This window comes from Macaca nemestrina, chromosome 10 (assembly GCF_043159975.1).
Source record: "Macaca nemestrina isolate mMacNem1 chromosome 10, mMacNem.hap1, whole genome shotgun sequence".
Classification (NCBI taxonomy): domain Eukaryota; kingdom Metazoa; phylum Chordata; class Mammalia; order Primates; family Cercopithecidae; genus Macaca; species Macaca nemestrina.
Window position 1 is genome coordinate 139,419,926 of NC_092134.1, and position 19,962 is coordinate 139,439,887.

General features: G+C 39.7%; 2 protein-coding genes across 7 annotated transcripts in view; both read left to right on the forward strand.

Annotated features, from left to right (window-relative positions):
- The window catches only part of LOC105484142 (poly(ADP-ribose) polymerase family member 11), a 56,604-nt gene extending 45,694 nt beyond the window's left edge, over positions 1 to 10,910 (forward strand). For all 4 annotated transcript variants that reach the window (XM_011745483.3, XM_011745478.3, XM_011745479.3 and 1 more), the window contains 2 exons: positions 3,712 to 3,863; positions 5,456 to 10,910. In XM_011745483.3, the coding sequence (XP_011743785.1) occupies positions 3,712 to 3,863; positions 5,456 to 5,772 (469 nt within the window). In that variant the 3' untranslated portion in view covers positions 5,773 to 10,910. The remainder of the gene's footprint in view (positions 1 to 3,711; positions 3,864 to 5,455) is intronic.
- The window catches only part of LOC105484140 (calcium release activated channel regulator 2A), a 209,418-nt gene that overhangs the window by 4,471 nt on the left and 184,985 nt on the right, over positions 1 to 19,962 (forward strand). The gene's annotated exons all lie outside the window — the stretch shown is intronic.

Sequence of the window (19,962 nt, forward strand, 5' to 3'; positions counted from 1 at the left end):
ATCTACTGCATCAGAACCTCTGGGTTCTGACATTTTTACCTTAAAACAATTATATAAGTGGTTCTGATGTTCGGCAGGGTGAAGTGTGTTCTAAATCTAGGTAGACTTACTTTAATCCAGAGCATGGACATATTCTTGCTGCAGTGCAGAGCATGTGGCATACACACTTTAGCCAGTTTGGCACTCTAGTCCCTAAGAGGTGGATCATTTTGAGACACTTTGAGAAGTGGGTGTGACAGTACTTTCAGTAAGTTCAGGAATGATTGTGCATCTGGACAAAGGTGGGTAGGGTTGTGAAGAACTTAGTGTAGTTCTGTGACTTTCCTTGCAGATGTAACTAAAGTTCATGAGGCCCTAGAATTTGACTTTAGCCCTTCTGGAACACCAAGGTCATAGTCTGAATGTCCACATTTCATGGCTGCCTTAGTAGTGGGAGTAGTGGGCACTAGAACAGACTGTGCCATGGGGATACAAAGCTTTAACCACCACGCCCCTGCTCTGTGCCTTCAACGGGTGTATACGCACCATCTAATCTAGGAAGTAAGCATTGTTTTCCATGCCTGCCTATACCCCTACTCCATGCCCTTTAACCCACAGTTTATTTATAATATCTAAGAGAAACTCCAGCGAATTTTCAAACCGAGATTCACTCGAATTTGTACCTGAAAAGTAGTGATAAATGAATTTTTTTTTTTTTTTTTTTTTGAGACAGAGTCTCTCTCTGTCCCCCAGGCTGGAGTCCAGTGGCACGATCTTGGCTCACTGCAAGCTCCACCTCCCAGGTTCACGCCATTCTCCTGCCTCAGCCTCCGGAGTGGCTGGGACTACAGGTGCCCTCCATCACACCCGCCTAATTTTTTTGTATTTTTGGTAGAGACGGGGTTTCACCGTGTTAGCTAGGATGGTCTCTATCTCCTGACTTCGTGATCCACCTGCCTTGGCTTCTGAAAGTGCTGGGATTACAGGATGAGCCGCCGTGCCTGCCCTTTTTTTTGAGATGGAGTCTTGCTCTGTTCCCCTGGCTGCAGTGCAGTGGCGCAATCTTGGCTCATTACAACCTGCGCCTCCCGGATTCAAGTGATTCTCCTGCCTCAGCCTCCGAGTAGCTGGGATTACAGGTGTGTACCACCACACCCAGCTAATTTTTGTATTTTTTAGTAGAGACAGAATTTCCTTAGAGTGGATTCTAGTCATTACAGATCATGAAGCACAACACTGACAAGTTTGACATTACAGACCATGAAGCCTGGCATTGTGTATGATATTAATGTTTCTTTGAAAAACCCAGCATGGATTCACTAATGCCGGACTAATAGGATTACCACAGTGGTAGATGGATAGGCCCCTTAGATAGTCTAGCTTGGCTTCTCACTTTTTAGTTGTTGAGAAAGTTTTTTTTCATGAAGACAAGATGGAGAAATATGTGCTGGTTGGTATTTCAAAGAGGAAAACTAGTAGCCAAAAAGTCTCATGCAGAAGAGTAACTCAAATGGCATGCATGCTTTCTTCTTGGGTCCTTCAAAATTTTTATCAGAAACTTGGATGAAAATGCAGAGGGCTTGCTTATCACACTTGTGAAAGATTCAAAACTAGAAGGGGTAGCTTATTTGTTGAGTGAGTGAATCAGCAGTCAGAAAGACCTTGGAAGGTTGAAACAGTGGGTAAAAACAAGTATCTTTTTTTTTTTTAATTAAAATTTTTTTTCCTTTGTTTTTATAAAGGGAACAAATGCACATTGTTTAAAAAAAGTGAGAACATAAAGTTCTAAAAAAGGAAGTTGGTATAATTCTTAGTGAAAGCAGGCTGACTTTTTGTAAAGTAAACATTTGCTAAATGCACAACCTTCTAAGGTCATGCTTAATGGTCTGAAAAGACTATCACAAATAGATCAAAGCATGTACATTTAAATTTTGATACATACTGCCAAATGACTCTTGAGAAAGACCATATGCATTTTCATTTCTGTCTCCATTTAAATGCAAGTATCCATTCCCGAACATACTCATCAAGCTCCATATCATTTATAGAACTCAGTCTGTGATATGGATATTTTACTGTTATTTAATTTTTACTTTTTAAATTACTGTGTCAAGTAAAACTTAACTGAAATAAATCTATTACATTCAGTTTATAAATCAGTTGTACAAATTTAGCAAGCTAAGAGAGGTCTGGTTTGAAAAAGTCTGGGAGTTTGAACTGACTACACAGTCAATCATGGTGATTATGGTGCAGTTCACTGCCCTGGTACCAAAATGCATTCAGTGGTGTCGGTGCAGTCAGTGCTGTCTGATGATATCTGGACTGTTTCTATTTCATACCAACATTTATAAACTAGAAAGTATGCAGCAGATTCTTGTTAACTAAAGACTGTTGGGATAAAGAAAGACCTAGAAGCTATGCTGTGTCAGGAGTAGTTGAAGGAATGGTATATATTTAACCAAGAAAAGAAAGCCTAAGTAGGTGTTCATAGTTATTTTTGGATATTTGCAATGTTGTTTTGTGTAAGAGTGATTTGAATTGTTAGTGTTCATAAGAGAATAATAAAGACCAATCAGGAGAAGTAACGGAAGGCAGATGTTGGTGTGGCGTTGGGATGGATGTACTTTCCAACTATTACAGCTGATCACAAATAGACGGTGCTGTTTTGCAAAGTGAGCAGTTGATGGATTGAAGCAGGCATGAAATAGCTATCAGAAGTCGGGGGAGGGGATTCTTTTTCATTTTTAAAATATGATTTTTAGTTTCAAGAATGAAAATGCAGCGAATAGTTTACAGACTCCCATGTATCTACCTGTCAGATTTAACATTTTGATACTTGTCACATTTCCTTCCTCTTCACACAGATACAGGTGAAGTGTTTACTCCATCCCTGTCCTACTCTCCTTCTTTCCTCCTGAGATTGGTATGGTGCCTTATTGTTTGTATTTTGTATTTTTTACTACCTGTGTATGTATACCTACATAATACACGGTATTATTTTGACTTCTCTATCTCTTTTTGCAAGATTCTTTTTACATTAAATATTATTTTTCAAGATTTACTATGTTAATGCACATAAATCTACTTCATTACTTTTGACTTTTATATATAAATACATGACTATATATTCATTTCTCTGTGAAATAATTTTAGGCTGTTTTCAGTTTTTGTTTTCTGTTATAATCAGTCCTACATTAAATATGCTTTTATGTATTAGGATAGATTTATCCTTGGGAAGAGGATTAAACTGGATGGCTTAATGTCCCTCTCAACCCTATGGTGTAAAATTTAGTCAACTGAACCAACATTTTCTAGTTTCTGAGGATAAAAAGCATATGACATGGTCCCTGCTCAAGGAATTCACTGTCTAAAGCCTCTGCGAATGTTGTAGTACTTGTTTGTTGTCTCAGTTTTAGGCATCTATAAAGCTTTAGCTGGTTTAGACAATCAATTAGCTTTACGAAGTTGGGGCATATCATGGGATAACTATAGTTTTTGGCATAATTTTCAACCATAAGTTTCAGTGTTAACTAATACTTTTTGATGAGACGATTTATGTGTCCAAGAACGTTTGAAATTATTTCTTTTCTAGACTTGCTTTGTCCACTTAGTATTTATATTAAAGTATTTTCTGTTTTACCCTTTCTGTTGAACCTTGCTCATTAAGATGAACAAATGCTACTTATGGTATATTTCTGTGTGCTTTTGTGTCTGTGTATATTGTGTTTTTAGGAAAAAGGCTCAGCTCAAGAAAAAAAGAGGTGTGCCTCAGATTAATGAACAAATGCTATTTCATGGTACCAGCAGTGAATTTGTAGAAGCAATCTGCATTCATAACTTTGATTGGAGAATAAATGGTATACATGGTGCTGTCTTTGGAAAAGGTAATTATCAGAACTCCAGGTCCAGTTTGAGTCCTAGGAGTTTCCTCTTTTTAGAGGAATATAAATACAAATATAAATTGCTTTATGGCAAATATATAGAGAATGAGAAAACAAATGGATTATAATTGCATTGTGTACCAGAATAGGTACTAGTGTTTTTGTTTGGTTTGGTTTTTAAGAAAATGATAGGTAAGAATATTAGTGAGCAATAAGGAATAGTGGAGGAAAACGTCACATTATTTATAATGTTGTGAAAATCCAGGTTTTTCAATTTATGTCTGGTACTCAAGCAAATTAAGGAGAGAGGTGAGGGAAAAGGAACGGGATGTACATTTCATTTTCTGGTCCTTACTTTGTACCTTACCTCCAGCAAGAGAACTGACTACTATTTAGGATCAGGATATGCTACATTTTGAAAATGTAAATTAATTTTAAAAATAACTACTAAAAAGGCCATTCCACTTATTTAACTGTAAGGAGGTCAAGGTGTTACATAAATCCCATCAGTGTTAGGTAAATATGAGACTTTGCAATTCATTTCCCCATTTTTTTAGAGTAAGAACGCCCTTAATGATGTCTGTCTCTTGTGATGCCAACCATTCCAGAAGAGTTGGCTGCTTTGTTGAGTTTTCATGTGCAGGCGGTGAGCCAGTAAAATCATTTTTGTTTTGGAATGCTCAGATATGAATGGCATTATACTCTCTCAGAAATCTTTTCATGGATATGGGATTCTATTGTTTCCAGAAATATTATTCAATTGTTATCCCGCATCATAGAAATATGGTTTCTTGGGGTTTAAAAGAATCCCTGTAGGCCATCGGTTTCCACTGTGCTCTCCAGAGCTTTGCTGGATGCTGACAAGGGAGCAGGGTGAGGAAGTGGTGGAAGGAAACAGAAACAGGAGGGAGGGCCAAGCAGTAAAACTCAGGGCCGGGCATGGTGGCTCACGCCTGTAATCCCAGCACTTGGGGAGGCCGAGGCAGGTGGATCACCTGAGGTCGAGAGTTCAAGATTAGCCTGGCCAACATGGTGAAACCCTGTCTCTACTTTAAAAACATAAAAATTAGTTGGGCGTGGTGGCATGCGCCTGTAATCCCAGCTACTCAGGAGGCTGAGGGAGGAGAATCGCTTGAACCTGGGAGGCGGAGGTTGCAGTGAGCCGAGATCACACCACTGCTCTCCAGCTTGGGAGACAGAGCAAGACTACATCTCAAAAAAAAACAGAACAAAACAAAACTCAGGTCCAGCCACACTTTTAATCATTGAACCAATTTTATCAGTTTTATTAATTGGTTTCTTTGTAAGATTTATTTTAAAAGAATTCTGGTAGCTATATTTTGGTGGGGGCAGGGGATGGTGTTGGTGGTGAGGGCTGGTATATACCAGCAAATCTATTCCTATGGTAGTCTATACCACAGCTGTCCATAACAGATGGATTTCTCTTCTTCTCTTAAAGATCTGTGAATGAGGAAATTCCACATCTACTTTTATTATACAATTCTATGCATCTATTCTCCTGACAAAATGTTTTTGCTTGTTTTTAATATATTCTTCGGAGTAATCTTGGCTTTTCTTGGTCCTCTTTGTTTAAGGAACCTATTTTGCTAGAGATGCTGCTTATTCCAGTCGTTTCTGCAAAGATGACATAAAGCATGGAAACACATTCCAAATTCATGGTGTCAGCTTGCAACAGCGGCATCTGTTTAGAACATATAAATCTATGTTTCTTGCTCGAGTGCTAATTGGAGATTACATAAACGGAGACTCCAAATACATGCGACCTCCTTCCAAAGACGGGAGCTATGTGAATTTATATGACAGCTGTGTGGATGATACCTGGAACCCAAAGATCTTTGTGGTTTTTGATGCCAACCAAATCTATCCTGAGTACTTGATAGACTTTCATTGATTTCACTTCCAAATCTCAGTGGTCAAGGAAGCTTTATTCTTTTTTGCAGGAAGATTTGCTCTTCAGTCATCTAGCCACTAAATGTTAATTATCTGATACTTTTGAAACAGATATGAAAAACAAGTGGCCTCCATATAAAAAGACATACTGACTTTAAGGTTGGTTTTTGTTGTTTTGTTTTTGCTTGTTTCTTGTAGTCTTGTTTGTTAAAAATTGATATCATTGATGTTTTAATACGTAGGGGTGAAAGATACCATTCAAAATGGAATCAGCTGAGTCTCAACTAATGTGGTCATTGAGATCTTTAAGGTTTACATGTGTGTTATCAGGATAAATGATTTTAGTTCAAATGGACTTATTCGTATAAATGTTGAAAAAAATATATAGACATAAATGTGTCCCTTTAGAGGAATTGATCCTTTGTAAATTGAATTCAGGTAGTAGTATCATCCACCAATCCATTTGTTACTTTGTTGGTCTTCTGAAGGGGGAATTTGAAACTCTGAAACAATCTGAGCACCTTGAGAGAAATCAGAAGCAAGGCAATTATTTGCAGTGCTGTCATTACAAGTCAGAAGCAGAAAATCAAGGTAGAGTGTCCTGCTTTCCAGTTGCCTTAGGATAGCAGACCGCAGCCTCAGACTTGCTCCTGTCATTCTCCTCTATCTCCTACATCTGAATTGATCATTGCTGCAAAATATCATTAGCCTACACTTCATCCATCAGGGTTCTTGGATTCTTAGACCACGACTTGCTGTGCAAGGTGTTTATTGCATCTTCAAAGTGAAACTTTAAATTATTATTCAAACATTTATTTTCCTTTTGTTTTCAAAAGAATCCCTACAGTGATCACTTCTAAGATTTTATTTTACCTTCCCCTCTGCAGCACACACAGCTATTCAACAATGATTTCTAAAATTAATATTTCAAATTTATATCTCTCCATTTTGAAACATTATAGAAAGCATGGGATGCTTGAGGCAAATCTGGTTTCTCCTTTGAAGTAGCTATTGACAGCCTACTCTCTTGAAAAGTTAGATATAATTCTTAATCATGTTTAGTGGAAATTTGTTTACCTGTTCCATCTGTTTTGCTGTTCCATTGTAAGGAAGATGAGAAGTGTTGGGACAGCTTCCTTTCCCTAAAGATATTCTAGCAGAGGCGAGACAGCAGTTTGGCAGGCATGTTGTATAGGAGTTAAGTACCAGATGGGGAATTGCCCATGTGATGGTTAAGAGCCTCTCACATTGATTTTCTTTCTTTTCTCCTCTTCTCTCCTCTTCCTCTCCTCTCCCTCCCCTCTTCCTCTCCTCTTCCTCTTCTTTTCCTCTTCTCTTCTCCTTTTCTCCTTTTCTCTTCTTTTCCCCTTCTCTTCCCCTTCTCTTCCTCTCTCCTCTCCTCTGTTTCCCTCCCTCCTTCCCTTCCTTCCCTCCCTCCCTCCTTCCCCTTCTCTTCCTCTTCCCTTCCTCTTCTCTTTCTCTTCTCTTCTCCTTTTCTCTTCTTTTCCCCTTTTCTTCCCCTTCTCTTCCTCTCTCCTCTCCTCTGTTTCCCTCCCTCCTTCCCTTCCTTCCCTCCCTCCCTCCCCCCTTCCTTTTTCTTTTCTTTTTTTTCTTTTTTTGGTAGAGTCTTGCTCTGTTGCCCAGGCTGCAGTGCAGTGGTGCAATCTCAGCTCACTGCAACCCCCACCTCCCGAGTTCAAGCAATTCTCCTGCCTCAGCTTCCCCAGTTACTGGTACTACAGGTGCATACCACCATGCCCAGCTAATTTTTGTATTTTTAGTAGAGACGGGGTTTTGTCATATTGGCCAGGCTGATCTCGAACTCCTGACCTCAGGTGATCCGCCTGCCTCAGCCTCCCAAAGTGCTGAGATTACAGGCATGAGCCACTGTGCCCGGCCTGATTCTCTATGATTCTACCTTTAAAAGACAGCACATGTACCAAGCCTTTTTCAGAAAGCTTTTCTCTTAACTCTTTCTAATACTGAATTTTCTCTCTATTATCCTTACCCATTTCTGGCTGACAATTAGTGAACACAATTTAACTTCTTAAAAAAATACCGGTGTCTATGCTTATATTGCTCACTTAAATCATTTGAATTACAAAGGCATCTACAAATAATAAAAGTAAAGAGTGTAGACAGATTAGGGATCATAATTCTTCAAGTGCCATCCATCCCAGATTTCCATTATAGCCCAGCATGTGTGTAATTGTGCAGTGGGAGGTAAGTAGTACCCAGGACATTGCATGTACAATACTTTGAAACAAAGTGGCAACAGAGATTTCCTGACTCAGGTATGTAACCCAACTGCTGGTTTAGATGAAGTGCTGAGAATATTTAGAAAAAGCTCTTTAAAAAGCATCCAGAGATTATCATGAAAATAATTGGAGGCAAAGTCACTAGGCTGGCTTGTGAGAGGCAGCACACCATGGCTGTAAACCCGTTCACAAAAAACTATGTTAGAGACATTAGGAATTCAGGTTTTGAAAATCTTTTTTTCTATTTATTTGTTATTTACATACCAAAAAACCACATTAAAATAGTCCTCCCTTCAACATGGCTATCTTTTTTCAAGTTTTGTATGCATACCTCTCTCAGCACTTAAATGGAATAACTGTTGCAGCATTTGGGGGTTGTTTTTCTTTTAGACATTTGCAGATCTTATCTCCGGGTGACTGGGGGCCCAGAGTTAAGTATTTGTTAGGCAATCTCTGCGAACTTTGACCTTACCTAGTTGGCTTATATGAAATATGTAGAATGCGCTGCAGCAGCCATTGTAAGAAAGTACTGTACTGGTTTTTTGGGGCTTGTTGTTGTTGTTTGGTCTGAGAATGTACTGCCAACCCATCTTTTATAAGAGAGAACTGATTTTGATACATATTTTAAAATATGATAGTATAGAGTTAATGGATGTTAAAATTTTATTTCTTTGTTTTGGTAAGTAGATTAAATTGAGAATCATATGATCAGTACATTTGAGAATTATATGACCAGTATATAATAATACTGGACATAACCATTTGCCATCTTTTCCTGTTATCATCACATAGAGTGGGTGGGAAGAATGAATAGAAATCACTCTAAAATAATGATAAATGGTTTTTAAAACTCTATATTGAATACATTCCAGCTGAAAATGACTCTTCTTTTTCACTTTGGTGATATCAGCCTCAGGGTAAAAAAAAAATGTGTTTATAAAAAAGTTTCATAAATCTTTTAGTTATAAACAGGAAAGTTTTATATTAGTGTGTCATTTCATTTCTAGACTGTTGATGGTGATGATGATAAAGAATTTGGAGCCAATTTTGATATATGAATGTATTGCTTTTACATGTGATGATTAAAGCTCTCCATTAGCAGTTCTTGGTTGTCTGTGTATATCATGTATTTGTTTCTGTGATTTATGTATCTCATCTCCACCTTGTATTATTTAAACCTAAGTTTTCACCTCAATCTTAGTGGATCCAAGGAGTTTGTTGCCTGTAACTCGTATGTACCCCACTTGCAGATGGGGAAAGTCTCTTGTTCTTAGTTTGAATCATCATGAGCAATAGCTAATCAAATGGGAATCATTAGAAATAGCTGATCTATGGGAAAAATTGTTTACTGTGTGCTATTATTGAAAAAAAAAAAAATTCCCCAAACAGGCCAAGAGTTGGCATCTGCAGCGTTTTTTATTCTTGGTGTGCTCCGCTGGCCCAGAGGAGCAGCTCTGTAGGGTGTGTCTACTTTCACCCAAGGAGTATCCTTCCTACAGTCCATCTAACCTCCAGCCACTCGCACTGTGTCTGCAATCATTCCTGTTGAAGTGAGTTAAACATTCTGTTGAACCTTTGGCAAGCAAGGATGGCATCAAAGGCTATCCTCATGTTCGAACTGAGAGAAACGAGGGGCAGAATGATGGACTCATTGTGATAAAAATTCAATTGAGCTTTGATTGTTGATCTAGAAGTGCTACATCCTTACAAATTCTGTTCTGTAGCCATTCGAGTATTTGTGATTATCTCCCAAATTGCTAGGAATAACATGAGAAACAATCTTACGGTGATCCTACTTGTGTAGCCTCCAGATTTTCCACTCTGCTTAAGGATTATTTGTTTATTTTCAAATATTTTCTTTTGCTTAAAACAAAGAGACAGTCAATTTCTAGATGAAATTATATACTCTGTACTTGTAAAAGAGATAAAAGGTAATGAAAAGTAGCAAGGAAAGGGAAAACAAAACCCTCGTCAAGAATTAGTTTTGGTTAGAAACTTTAACAAAGTGATTTTAGTTATTTTTATCCCTTTGCACTCTGCAGGAAGAGTTTTGGTGATACGAGATAGTCTGCCACACTTTCTTATGAATCATTTCATGATGTTACTTGGGGCAACACAGATGGAAGAAATGAACATTTCAAAGAACTATGAAATACGTAATTATTTGCAGGCTGCTTGATTAGTGTGAGTAATATATGCAGGGAGAGGTGAGCCCTAAATATCCAAGAGAGAAGTTGAAAGTTGATCTTTTATCTTTCACTTTTTAGCAGTGGTCGTTTACTTCTCATGTTTTCAGAAAGTCTAGGATGGAAGGTGGTTTGGGAACTCATGTTTCTTTCCTCCTGTCTCCTTCCTATATTGAGCTCTGCTTGATCCATCCCAGGTAAAAGGATATCTCAGTTATTTCTAAACCCAAACAATAAATTCCTCGTAAATGATCTGAGTCTCCTGCTGTAAAATTATGTAATCCATTTTCTCAGCTTTAATTGCTTGGCTTTCGTTTCTCAGCATTACAGGCCAAGAAGCTGGCTATTAGAATTCTCTCACTGTGTGGCTGTGTATCTAAGAATTTAGCACTGTCTTACTTATTTTTAGGTGACTTTTCATAAGATTGGAATATAGGTTTTATGCCAAAGACATTTGTGTCTTCTGCAGCGTCTTAGCATTGTTGGAGCCTCTACCAAGAGGTTATACGGTAAGCTGATGCTGACTCTGTGGCTTATGCTGACTTCATGATTGTAAACCAGCTTAAGGAGAGTCACCATCCAGAATTTAATTAAATCATCTTTGCAATATTGATTATACATCCAGACTGCACTTGTGTTTTCCTGTTCCTTTTTAAAAATACCTTTTCCTGAAGGGCTCATTACGCTTTAATGTCTCCTAGATAACATGTGGAAGCTGTAGGCATTATAAGCCCACGTTTGATGAACAGTCTCAGAGAATCAGCGTGCAAGCTCATTTCCTCCACTTTATTCCTTAAGAAGATGATCAAGCCTCAACTTGGGAGCCAGCGGATCTGAATTTTATTCCTGGCTTTGCTGTTTGATTCAGTGTGACCTTGGATAACTCACCAGAGAGGGAAGGTTCACTTTTCAGAAGGTGAAGTTTATGAAAGACCAATCAGACTCTCGTTGAAAGAAAAAGACCTGATGGAGCACAGCTAGATTTCTCTAGGCAACATCTGACGTGACTGAAGATGATTTTTGAGTTTGGGTCAGGAAAATACAGTAGCAGGGATCATGATGCATTGAGAAGAAGCAAGGGCTTGCAGTAGGAAGGAAAAAGAATGAACCTGGTTGTCCCTGAAACTCTGCCCCTAATTAGTTTCCCCACTCCCCTTCTAGTTCACAACTCTGAATTCTTGTGGCGTGCCAGGGACTGAACAAGTCAGTCATGGCCTCTGCTCTCATGAGACTTGAAGTCTAGCGGGGAAGACATAATGAACTATAATGACAAGAATGATGAGGTTTCCTGAAGGGGAAGTTCAGGCCACTGTGAGGCTCTGACAGAGGGATTTCACCTGTCCTCGGGAATTATGGAAGGCTTTCCTGGGGAGTGACATTTGAATGTGAAGATAGAAAGATAAGTAGATGTTAATTGAGGGAAGGAAGATTTTATCTCCCCCAGCCACACCCATCTGTGCCATATCAGGCTTTGGAGAGATGAGAAAAACCAGGTATGGGTAGAAGCAACGTTGGAACTTTGTTTTTATCACTAAAACAAAGATGGCAGAATCAAAGCCATTTAAATTATGTTGCCCCAAACCCCTGCACCTGGTCCTGGAACCAGCCTTACGGGAACCAGGACCCAGCAGTAAGAGGCATGTGGAGAAGGGATTGTGAAGATTTTATACAGTTTAAGGGAATCAAGAAGCTTGTTGGGTAAAGGAGTTCCTTCTTGGCCCCCATGCCTTTGCTTATGCCTTTCTGCCTCACCCTAGAACACACACTCGTATTCCTCCCTCTTGAAAACTCTATTTGAAGCATGGGCTCTGGAGTCAGATGTCCAGGGTGATTCCTGGCGTCGGCGTTTACCACCTGTTTCACTTGAGCAGGTTGCTTAAGCTCTCTGTGCTGCTGTTTCCTCATCTATAAAATGGTGATGATAATAGTGTCTACCCTAGAAGGCTGTTGTGAGAACTGGATGAAGTAATGCTTGTAAAGTGTTTGGGATGATGCCCGGCACATAGTCAACCTCAGTAAATGCTAGAGAGTGTTAATACATAAGGTCTCTCCTCTTTGAAGAAGTCTTCTATGCCTAATACAACCCTCACAGGCTAGGATTCATACGGTATTTATAGTGTACTTGGAGGTAGGGACATAACTTTTTTTTCTTAGCATTTACTTGGTCAGTGCCCTTTGGCCAAAGACCACCGGGAGCAACCCTGTAAGTTAAACAAATTAGGTTCATTACTTATGGCAGCCAGAGAGCACACACCTGCTGAGGAACTATGGGGTGTCCCGGTAGGAGGGTGCAAGAAAGAACTTTTTGTAGGATTTGGGCTTTGGGGATTTGGGGGAGGGTCCGAGGAGTTAGGATTTCACTCTCATTGGATGCTGTCAGAAAGCAGGGGCAATTCTATAATTTGGCATGTTCATAATCATAAATCTTATCTACAGAGAGGAAAGTGTAGCTGAGGAGAAGCTGTAATTAGCAGAACAGAAGCAGTGGTTCATCTGGCTGAGAGAAGTGGTGTTTGGTGTCCTGTGGGTGGCACAGTGACCTTATTTTTGTCTGTTCATAGACACAATTATGAAATGACCTTGTTTTGTCTCATTTTGTTGTGGTCTTAGAATAACCTTGTCAGAGGTTGGTTTTCTGTGAGATAGTTTAGGTTCATCAGAATAACATGCCTTAGCTGTGAGTACCAGGCCAGTTTCTAAATGTCAGAGACTGCTCTTTTTGTTCTTAACTTGTCTAACTTTTGTTTGGGCTACTTTTCTTCCTCCTGGGAAATTGTAAGAGAATGCATTTACTCGTTCAACAAACCGCCAAGTGAGTACCTGTACTCCATACCAGGCACGATCCTAAATACAGGACACAGTAGTGAAAATGCTGCCTTCAAGGTTCTCAAAGTCTTGGATAAAACTATGTTTCAATTAACTGTTTTGCTAGTTTAAATGCCTTCTTATTCCAACTTGTATCTGGATACTTCCAATGATTAGGAAATCCTACATTTTGTAGACAGTTCTGAATGCTAGAAAATTGGTTCTTACGTTGATCTATAATTTCTTTTTTCTTTTTTCTTTTCTTTTTTTTTTTGAAACGGAGTCTCGCTCTGTCGCCCAGGCTGGAGTGCAGTGCCGCGATCTCGGCTCACTGCAAGCTCCGCCTCCTGGGTTCACGCCATTCTCCTGCCTCAGCCTCCCGAGTAGCTGGGACTACAGGCGCCTGCCACCATGCCCAGCTAATTTTTTTGTATTTTTAGTAGAGACGGGGTTTCACCATGTTAGCCAGGATGTCTCGATCTCCTGACCCCATGATCCGCCTGCTTCCGTCTCCCAGAGTGCTGGGATTACAGGCGTGAGCCACCGCGCCTGGCCTTGAGCTACAATTTCTTTCCTTGTATATTCCACTGCTTGGGTCTATGTCTGTACATTAAAGACACTGAGAACGAGTTCCCTGCATATTCTCTAGCTGTTTACGTAGTCGACCCATGGGTGATGTAGGTGAACTCTGGATTTTCATGATTCAGTGCTATGCTGACTGCTCTTACATTCTTCTCAAAAGAATATTTTAATTCAAGAAACAATTTAACATTGATTCCATTTTCTACATGGCCTTAGCGTTTAGGCCTATTTTGTCCGACTGAAGGACAGACTACATTATCAGGGCTTTTCTCATCACAGTGTTACGTAGGCGGTTAGGTGCTACTGCGCGTGAGAACAGCAGACACTAGGTGGCAGCATCTTGCCTCGGAACTGGCACAGCAAACTGGGAGCTGAGTTCATAGCTGCGTTTTAGAGAGCAGAGTCAAAGGACCTTCCAGAAGTTACCTAGTCCCTGCCACCAGGTGGGGCAACCCCTGGTCAAATCCACCTGCATAGGTATTTATCCCGTTTATAATAACTGCTAGGAAAAGTGCGCATCTTCCCAATAGGAACCTAGTCTAATATTTTAGAATTTTGCCTGGTGAAAATTCTTCCCAAATAACCATACCACATACTGTCATCTAATCTGTTTTCCTTCTTTCCTCAGATGAAATCACATTAATTTAAGTTGATTTAGAAAAAGATCGTTGGCCGTTTTCTGAGGCCGTACACACAAAGACCGTTACCAGTGAGTTCCCTGTCAACCTTACTTCTTCAGCCCACCCGTCCCCACCTTGCCAGAACGATTCTTCATCCCCTAACGTTTTTCTGACTATACTCCCCAGCTGCTTCTTTACCTCCGGCAGTGCCTCCTGGCCGTGTTCTCCATCGTGCTTAAGTTATGGAGCCCCTAAGTTTTGCCTTCCTTCTTGGCACAAATTAAAGCTCAGGTTCTTCACATTGTAAAGTTAACACCTCAGAACACAATATGCCCTCTGAGCTATGATATTCTATGCTCTTTTTAAAAAAATGTGTGTCAGAAAAGATGGGCCATAAACTTAGCTTCAAATTGAAACAGAGGACTATCAACTCCAGATGTTTCTGAAATCCGTCTCTCAAAGTCTTAGGAGTTGAACTGGTATACCACAAATATTTTAAAGGTATAATTTTTATACTCTTCCTACAAAATTGAGGTGAGCCCAAATAATTTGTGACTGTGGAAGACAAGAACTGAATGCCTGCGATCATGTTTCCATGTCAAAACCAGGCAGAGACCCCAGGCGGTGTAGTTCCCAGTCTAGTGATCTGTCTTCCAATGTAATCGTGTTGGGCTATCGCCATATATACAAGATCTTAACACTGATATTGTTCACTTAAAGAATTTTTGTAGCAAGAGAGGAGCATCGTAAAAGGTCTGTGTCAGGATTTTGTGTTTGAAAAGCAATGTGTTCTAATAAAAAACAGGTTTTAGAGTCAGGTGATCCTAGCAACAGACCCAGATTTGCTACTTTCTAGCCATGTAGCCTTGGAGAAGTTGACTAGCTTCTCAGAACAGCTGTTTCCTCACAGTTTAATGCTGTTATGAGAATTACCTGAGGCTGTGTGAGTATATGGAGCACTTAGCACAATGTGTGACATATGCTAGTTGCTCAAGACTTAGATACAATAATCAGTGCTGGCTGTCCTGTTCCAGGAGAAGGGCCTCTGTGGGGCCATTCCTAGTACCATGTAACAGAAGTGAAAAAGGACAAACCCCTGATAGTCTGGGAGAAGTCATACTGCAGTGGCATGGTGTCAGATCTCACCCTGTTCTTTGCTTCTCAAGAAACGTAAGTAAGGAACTTGGCATGCAGGGGAGAAAAAACAAGCCACAGAAAGGCCAGGCGACATAAATGAGAACAGATCTGTGATTTTGAGTTCTTAATGTCCATTTCCCTTGGCTTCCAGGCATATCTGTTTCTCATCCCTTCCAGAAAACCGTGAGTGGGCCAAGGGGGTGGACAGGGTTATGGATAAGGATAGTATGATTTTGTATGTCTCTTATATTTTCATTGCCAATTTCAACAGAAGCAGCAATAGTCACCTGATCCTTTTATAATATCTAGACTGTCATAGATTTAGTGTATATTTTCAAACCCAAGGAAAATAAAATATATCTCCATTTTGGATTAATGACAGGGAAAATGGTTCAGAAGTTGATGACAGTACTGATGGTGGGTGCTGCAATAGAACTGGATAAATTTGAAGTATTGTGGATGGAAATAATGAAAACAAAGGAAACATTCATTATCCATTAATTCACTCTCATTTCTGGAAGGAAGGAAGAAAGAGAGGAAGAAAGCCTTAGTTTTGTTATTATGTGGTTGCAGGTATTAAAACTACCAAATGAATCTTAAAATTAGAAGTTTTTAATTGTTGATTTAGTCATTAAATATTTATTTACTATCCACTATGTGCCAGCAGTTATATGTCAGGCCCTGTGCTGCATTAACATCAAAGATGAACAAGGTGTAGTCCTTACCTTCCAGAAGCTCTCGGCCTACTGAGGAGACAGTTATGTAATCAAACAGATAATTCCTTGTGCTAAGTGCTGGTCAGAGACATGAATTCCCTATCATGGGGAATGCAAAAAGCCAAGGGATCAGATATTCCTGGAGAGTAGGGTAGGTGTAACCTACGGGTAATAAGGCAACATTTTACCCTAATCTTGCAGGAAAATACCATGTGACAGAAGTGTAAAAGGACAATCCAATCCCAACAAATCACGGGCCAATGTGTAGAGCTAGGAAAGGGCCCTATGTGTCTAAGTAGTGTGTGCAGCAGCAACACATGGTCATGTGGGGAAAGCAGGGAGTGGGAATGGAACAGAATAATTTGGGGAGACAAAAAAAAACCGTTGAGCCTGGTTGGAAAGGGATTTGTATTTGAAGTTAAGGAGTTTGGGTTTTGTTTGAGGACCTGACCAAAGTTTTTAAGAAGTTGGGGCACAGTTTGTAAGTCTGGGTACTCAGAGATGTCATCAGTGGAGATGAGCAACGTGGAAGACAGCACGTGGTTGGAGAGTGTGGTGGGCACTGCTCCTTTTTCCTGGAGTAGTGGTGGCAACCTGTTCTTCTCCCCTGCTTCAGCTTGTGTATGTGAACCTAAGAAGAGCTGCTTTCCACCCCTGCCCCTGCTCCCACCTTTTAGAATACAGAACGCTATCTCCTTATCTATAGTGATTGTTCTAGGGGTGCATACCAGATGCAAGCTAGTTCAGTCATAGTGTCTCGTACTCTACCCTGGTCCACAGTGTTTGGCCTAAGTATGGATGTGTGACCCAGTCTGACCCCTTCCCTGGTATTGTTGAATTTTGAATAGTCACTAAGGGAAAGCTGATGATGGATCTGGGAAGTTGCAACTCTAGAGATGCTAGTGGTTTTGTCTTTTGTATGTGTAAGAAGCTGGTATTCAGTAGGGAAAACTGAAACTAACAGACAGAAGCAAATATGAGAGATAGAAGGAGAGTTCTGGTGGCCTTTTGGTTTCTGATTTCAAGCATCCTGAAGCTGGCTTAATTCCTGCCATGGTGTGGTTAACATAAGCTAATAAATTACTCTCTTTGCCTTTGCTGGCTAGTGTTTCGGACACACCCATTAGTCCTGACTAATGATAACGGGAAGATAATTAACTCGGATTTCGATATATTACGTTTGTGAAGACTTCTCTAGATGGTAAGGAGCTCAAGGGAAAAGTCAGGGCTAGAAATACAGATGTAAAAGCCACCTGCAGATCAGCGATTGTTAAAGCTGTAGAAGTGGCTGAGTTGACCCAGGTAAGTGTGGAAAGTGTTGAGAGGCCAAGGATGGAACCTTGAAGAATGCTAACATCCAAGAATACGCAGAGGAGGAGGAACCAGCTGTTTCTAACTCACACCATTTCTGATTTTAGCCAGCCCTTCCAATCTTACAGTCTTCAGTGGGAAGAAGGTAGTCTATTAAAATTCATTATGGCTTTTGGACTTTTTTTTTTTTTTAACTGCTCTAGGCCACATCTGAAATCTGCCTTATATAGCTCTCAATCATTATAGTAAATATAAGTTTCTCCAACATATTCCTTCCTGTATTTGAAATCTAAGATCTTATAACCTAATGTCTTCTTTTCAGTATTAAATCCCTCCATTCTTTCAGCCATCCCTCGTCTGATAAATTGTCAGATTGTATTGATGTCTTTTAAATGTCTGTCCATGTTGCTTATGAAGGGTGACATCTGGAACACATACTGTATTTGAGCTGTAATGTGACTGTCACAGAGTACAGTGGAACTAATGTGTCTTCCTGATATTAACCTCATACTGGTTGCACTATTGAGGAATATTGCACTTGTCACTAACAAAAAAATCACAGATTTTTTTTTTCTAAAAATTTCTAGAAGCCCAGAAAAACAGAATCTATAATTATATGATTGAGGTTTTGAACTTAAAGGCCTTTACAGTTGTCCCTGTTCAATTATTTCTTATACAAAAGGGTAATTTCCGTAGCCTAATATATGTGTAAATAATTAGAAGCAACATATCTGGCCAAAAATAGGGTAATGTTAAATATAAACACAAGATGGAATATCATATGTCTGTGAAAATGATCTTTCTGAAGAATATTTAATGACATGAGAAAGTGCTTAGTGTATAATGTTAAGGAAGATGCAGGGTTTAAACCATATGTAATAAATTGTAAAAGTCCTTTCACCGGGAAAGGGACTGTGACTCAGAGGTAAGAGAAGCAACGTCCCTGTTAAATTTTATCTTATTGGTATTAACCCGTTATTCCAGCTTCAAAAAAGCTTTTTTTATCTTAATTCTATTACCCAGCTATTAGTCATCCCTCTCTCATTTGTCCAAAGCTATCCAAAAATTGGTCTACCAAATAGGACATAAAGTGTTTATACTATTGGGCAAGTATAGAGGTCTGCAGTAAATATCCATAGATGCACTTGAGTTTTGGGTTACAGTAACCATACCTGGATATATTATTTAATCACTAGATTAGTCTTTAGCAGGATATTATTAGAAAATACATTCAGACTGAAAGGCGTCTTTTTGTTTTGTTTTGAGACGGAGTCTTGCTCTGTTGCCCAGGCTGGAGTACAGTGGCCGGATCTCAGGTCACTGCAAGCTCCGCCTCCCAGGTTCACGCCATTCTCCTGCCTCAGCCTCCCGAGTAGCTGGGACTACAGGCACCCGCCACCGCACCCAGCTAGTTTTTTGTATATTTTAGTAGAGACGGGGTTTCACCGTGTTAACCAGGATGGTTTCGATCTCCTGACCTCGTGATCCGCCCGTCTCGGCCTCCCAAAGTGCTGGGATTACAGGCTTGAGCCACCGCGCCCGGCCTGAAAGGCGTCTTAAAAGATCATTTCCTCCCATCTCTACACCTCTATTGAGGTTTGGTATTATACTTTTTTAGGAAGAACATTGTCCTAGTTTGGGCTACTGTAGCAGAATACCACAGACTGGGCAGCTTAAACAAACATTTCTCACAGACCTGGAGGCTGGGAAGTCCAAGATCAAGATGCCTGCAGATGTGATTGCCTCCCAAAAGTTTCACCTCCAAATACTGTCACATGGGGGATAAGATTTCAACATATGAATTTGAGGGCATTTAGTCTGTAGCAAATGCTATTGCCCAAGATTCCCATCAGTTGCCAAAAGTCAAAAGTCCTGAATTCATTGTGTACCTTGGTATATGATTTTGACCAAGACACTTAGCCAACATTCTTGCTTTCCCTGTCAGCAAAATGGGATTTGCTGTATGTGAAGGTCCCCATGTCAATCTGGTCTGAGGAGACAAGCTACAATACAAACAAAAATGGGATTTGCTGTATGTGAAGATAGATTAGAACAAAGGTCTTTTTTCTTAAAGCTTAAGTGCATGGAAAGAACCTCTGATGGAAATCGAGGAGTACTGACAGCTCAGTGTGGAAAATAAGAGAGAAAAGCAAAAAAGGAAGGTGGAAATTCTGACAAGGAAATTAAGATGCATGTCCATGGAGGTTTTTTGTTTTGATGATAGCAAAAGGATATATTTACATCCTATGTAAATATTGTTTGTGCTTAACAAAAATCTAGTTTCCTTTCATAGAGTTCTTAAAGGACAGAAAATATATATCTGTCTGAACACCATTTAGACAGGTAAATGATGAATGAGTTACCTCTGAATACCTCTTGAAAGCTGGTGTCTGTCAAATGTTGAACTTCTGGGAGAGAAGTATAACAAAATACAAGGAAGCTTAATGGTCAATATTTGCAAATAACAAAGTACTCCTTAGATTGGAAGTTACTACCTCAGCAATGGGCAATATTACCCCCCAAATAGTAAGAACTTTGTGGTTTAATATTACTACAATTTGAGGCATATTATCTAA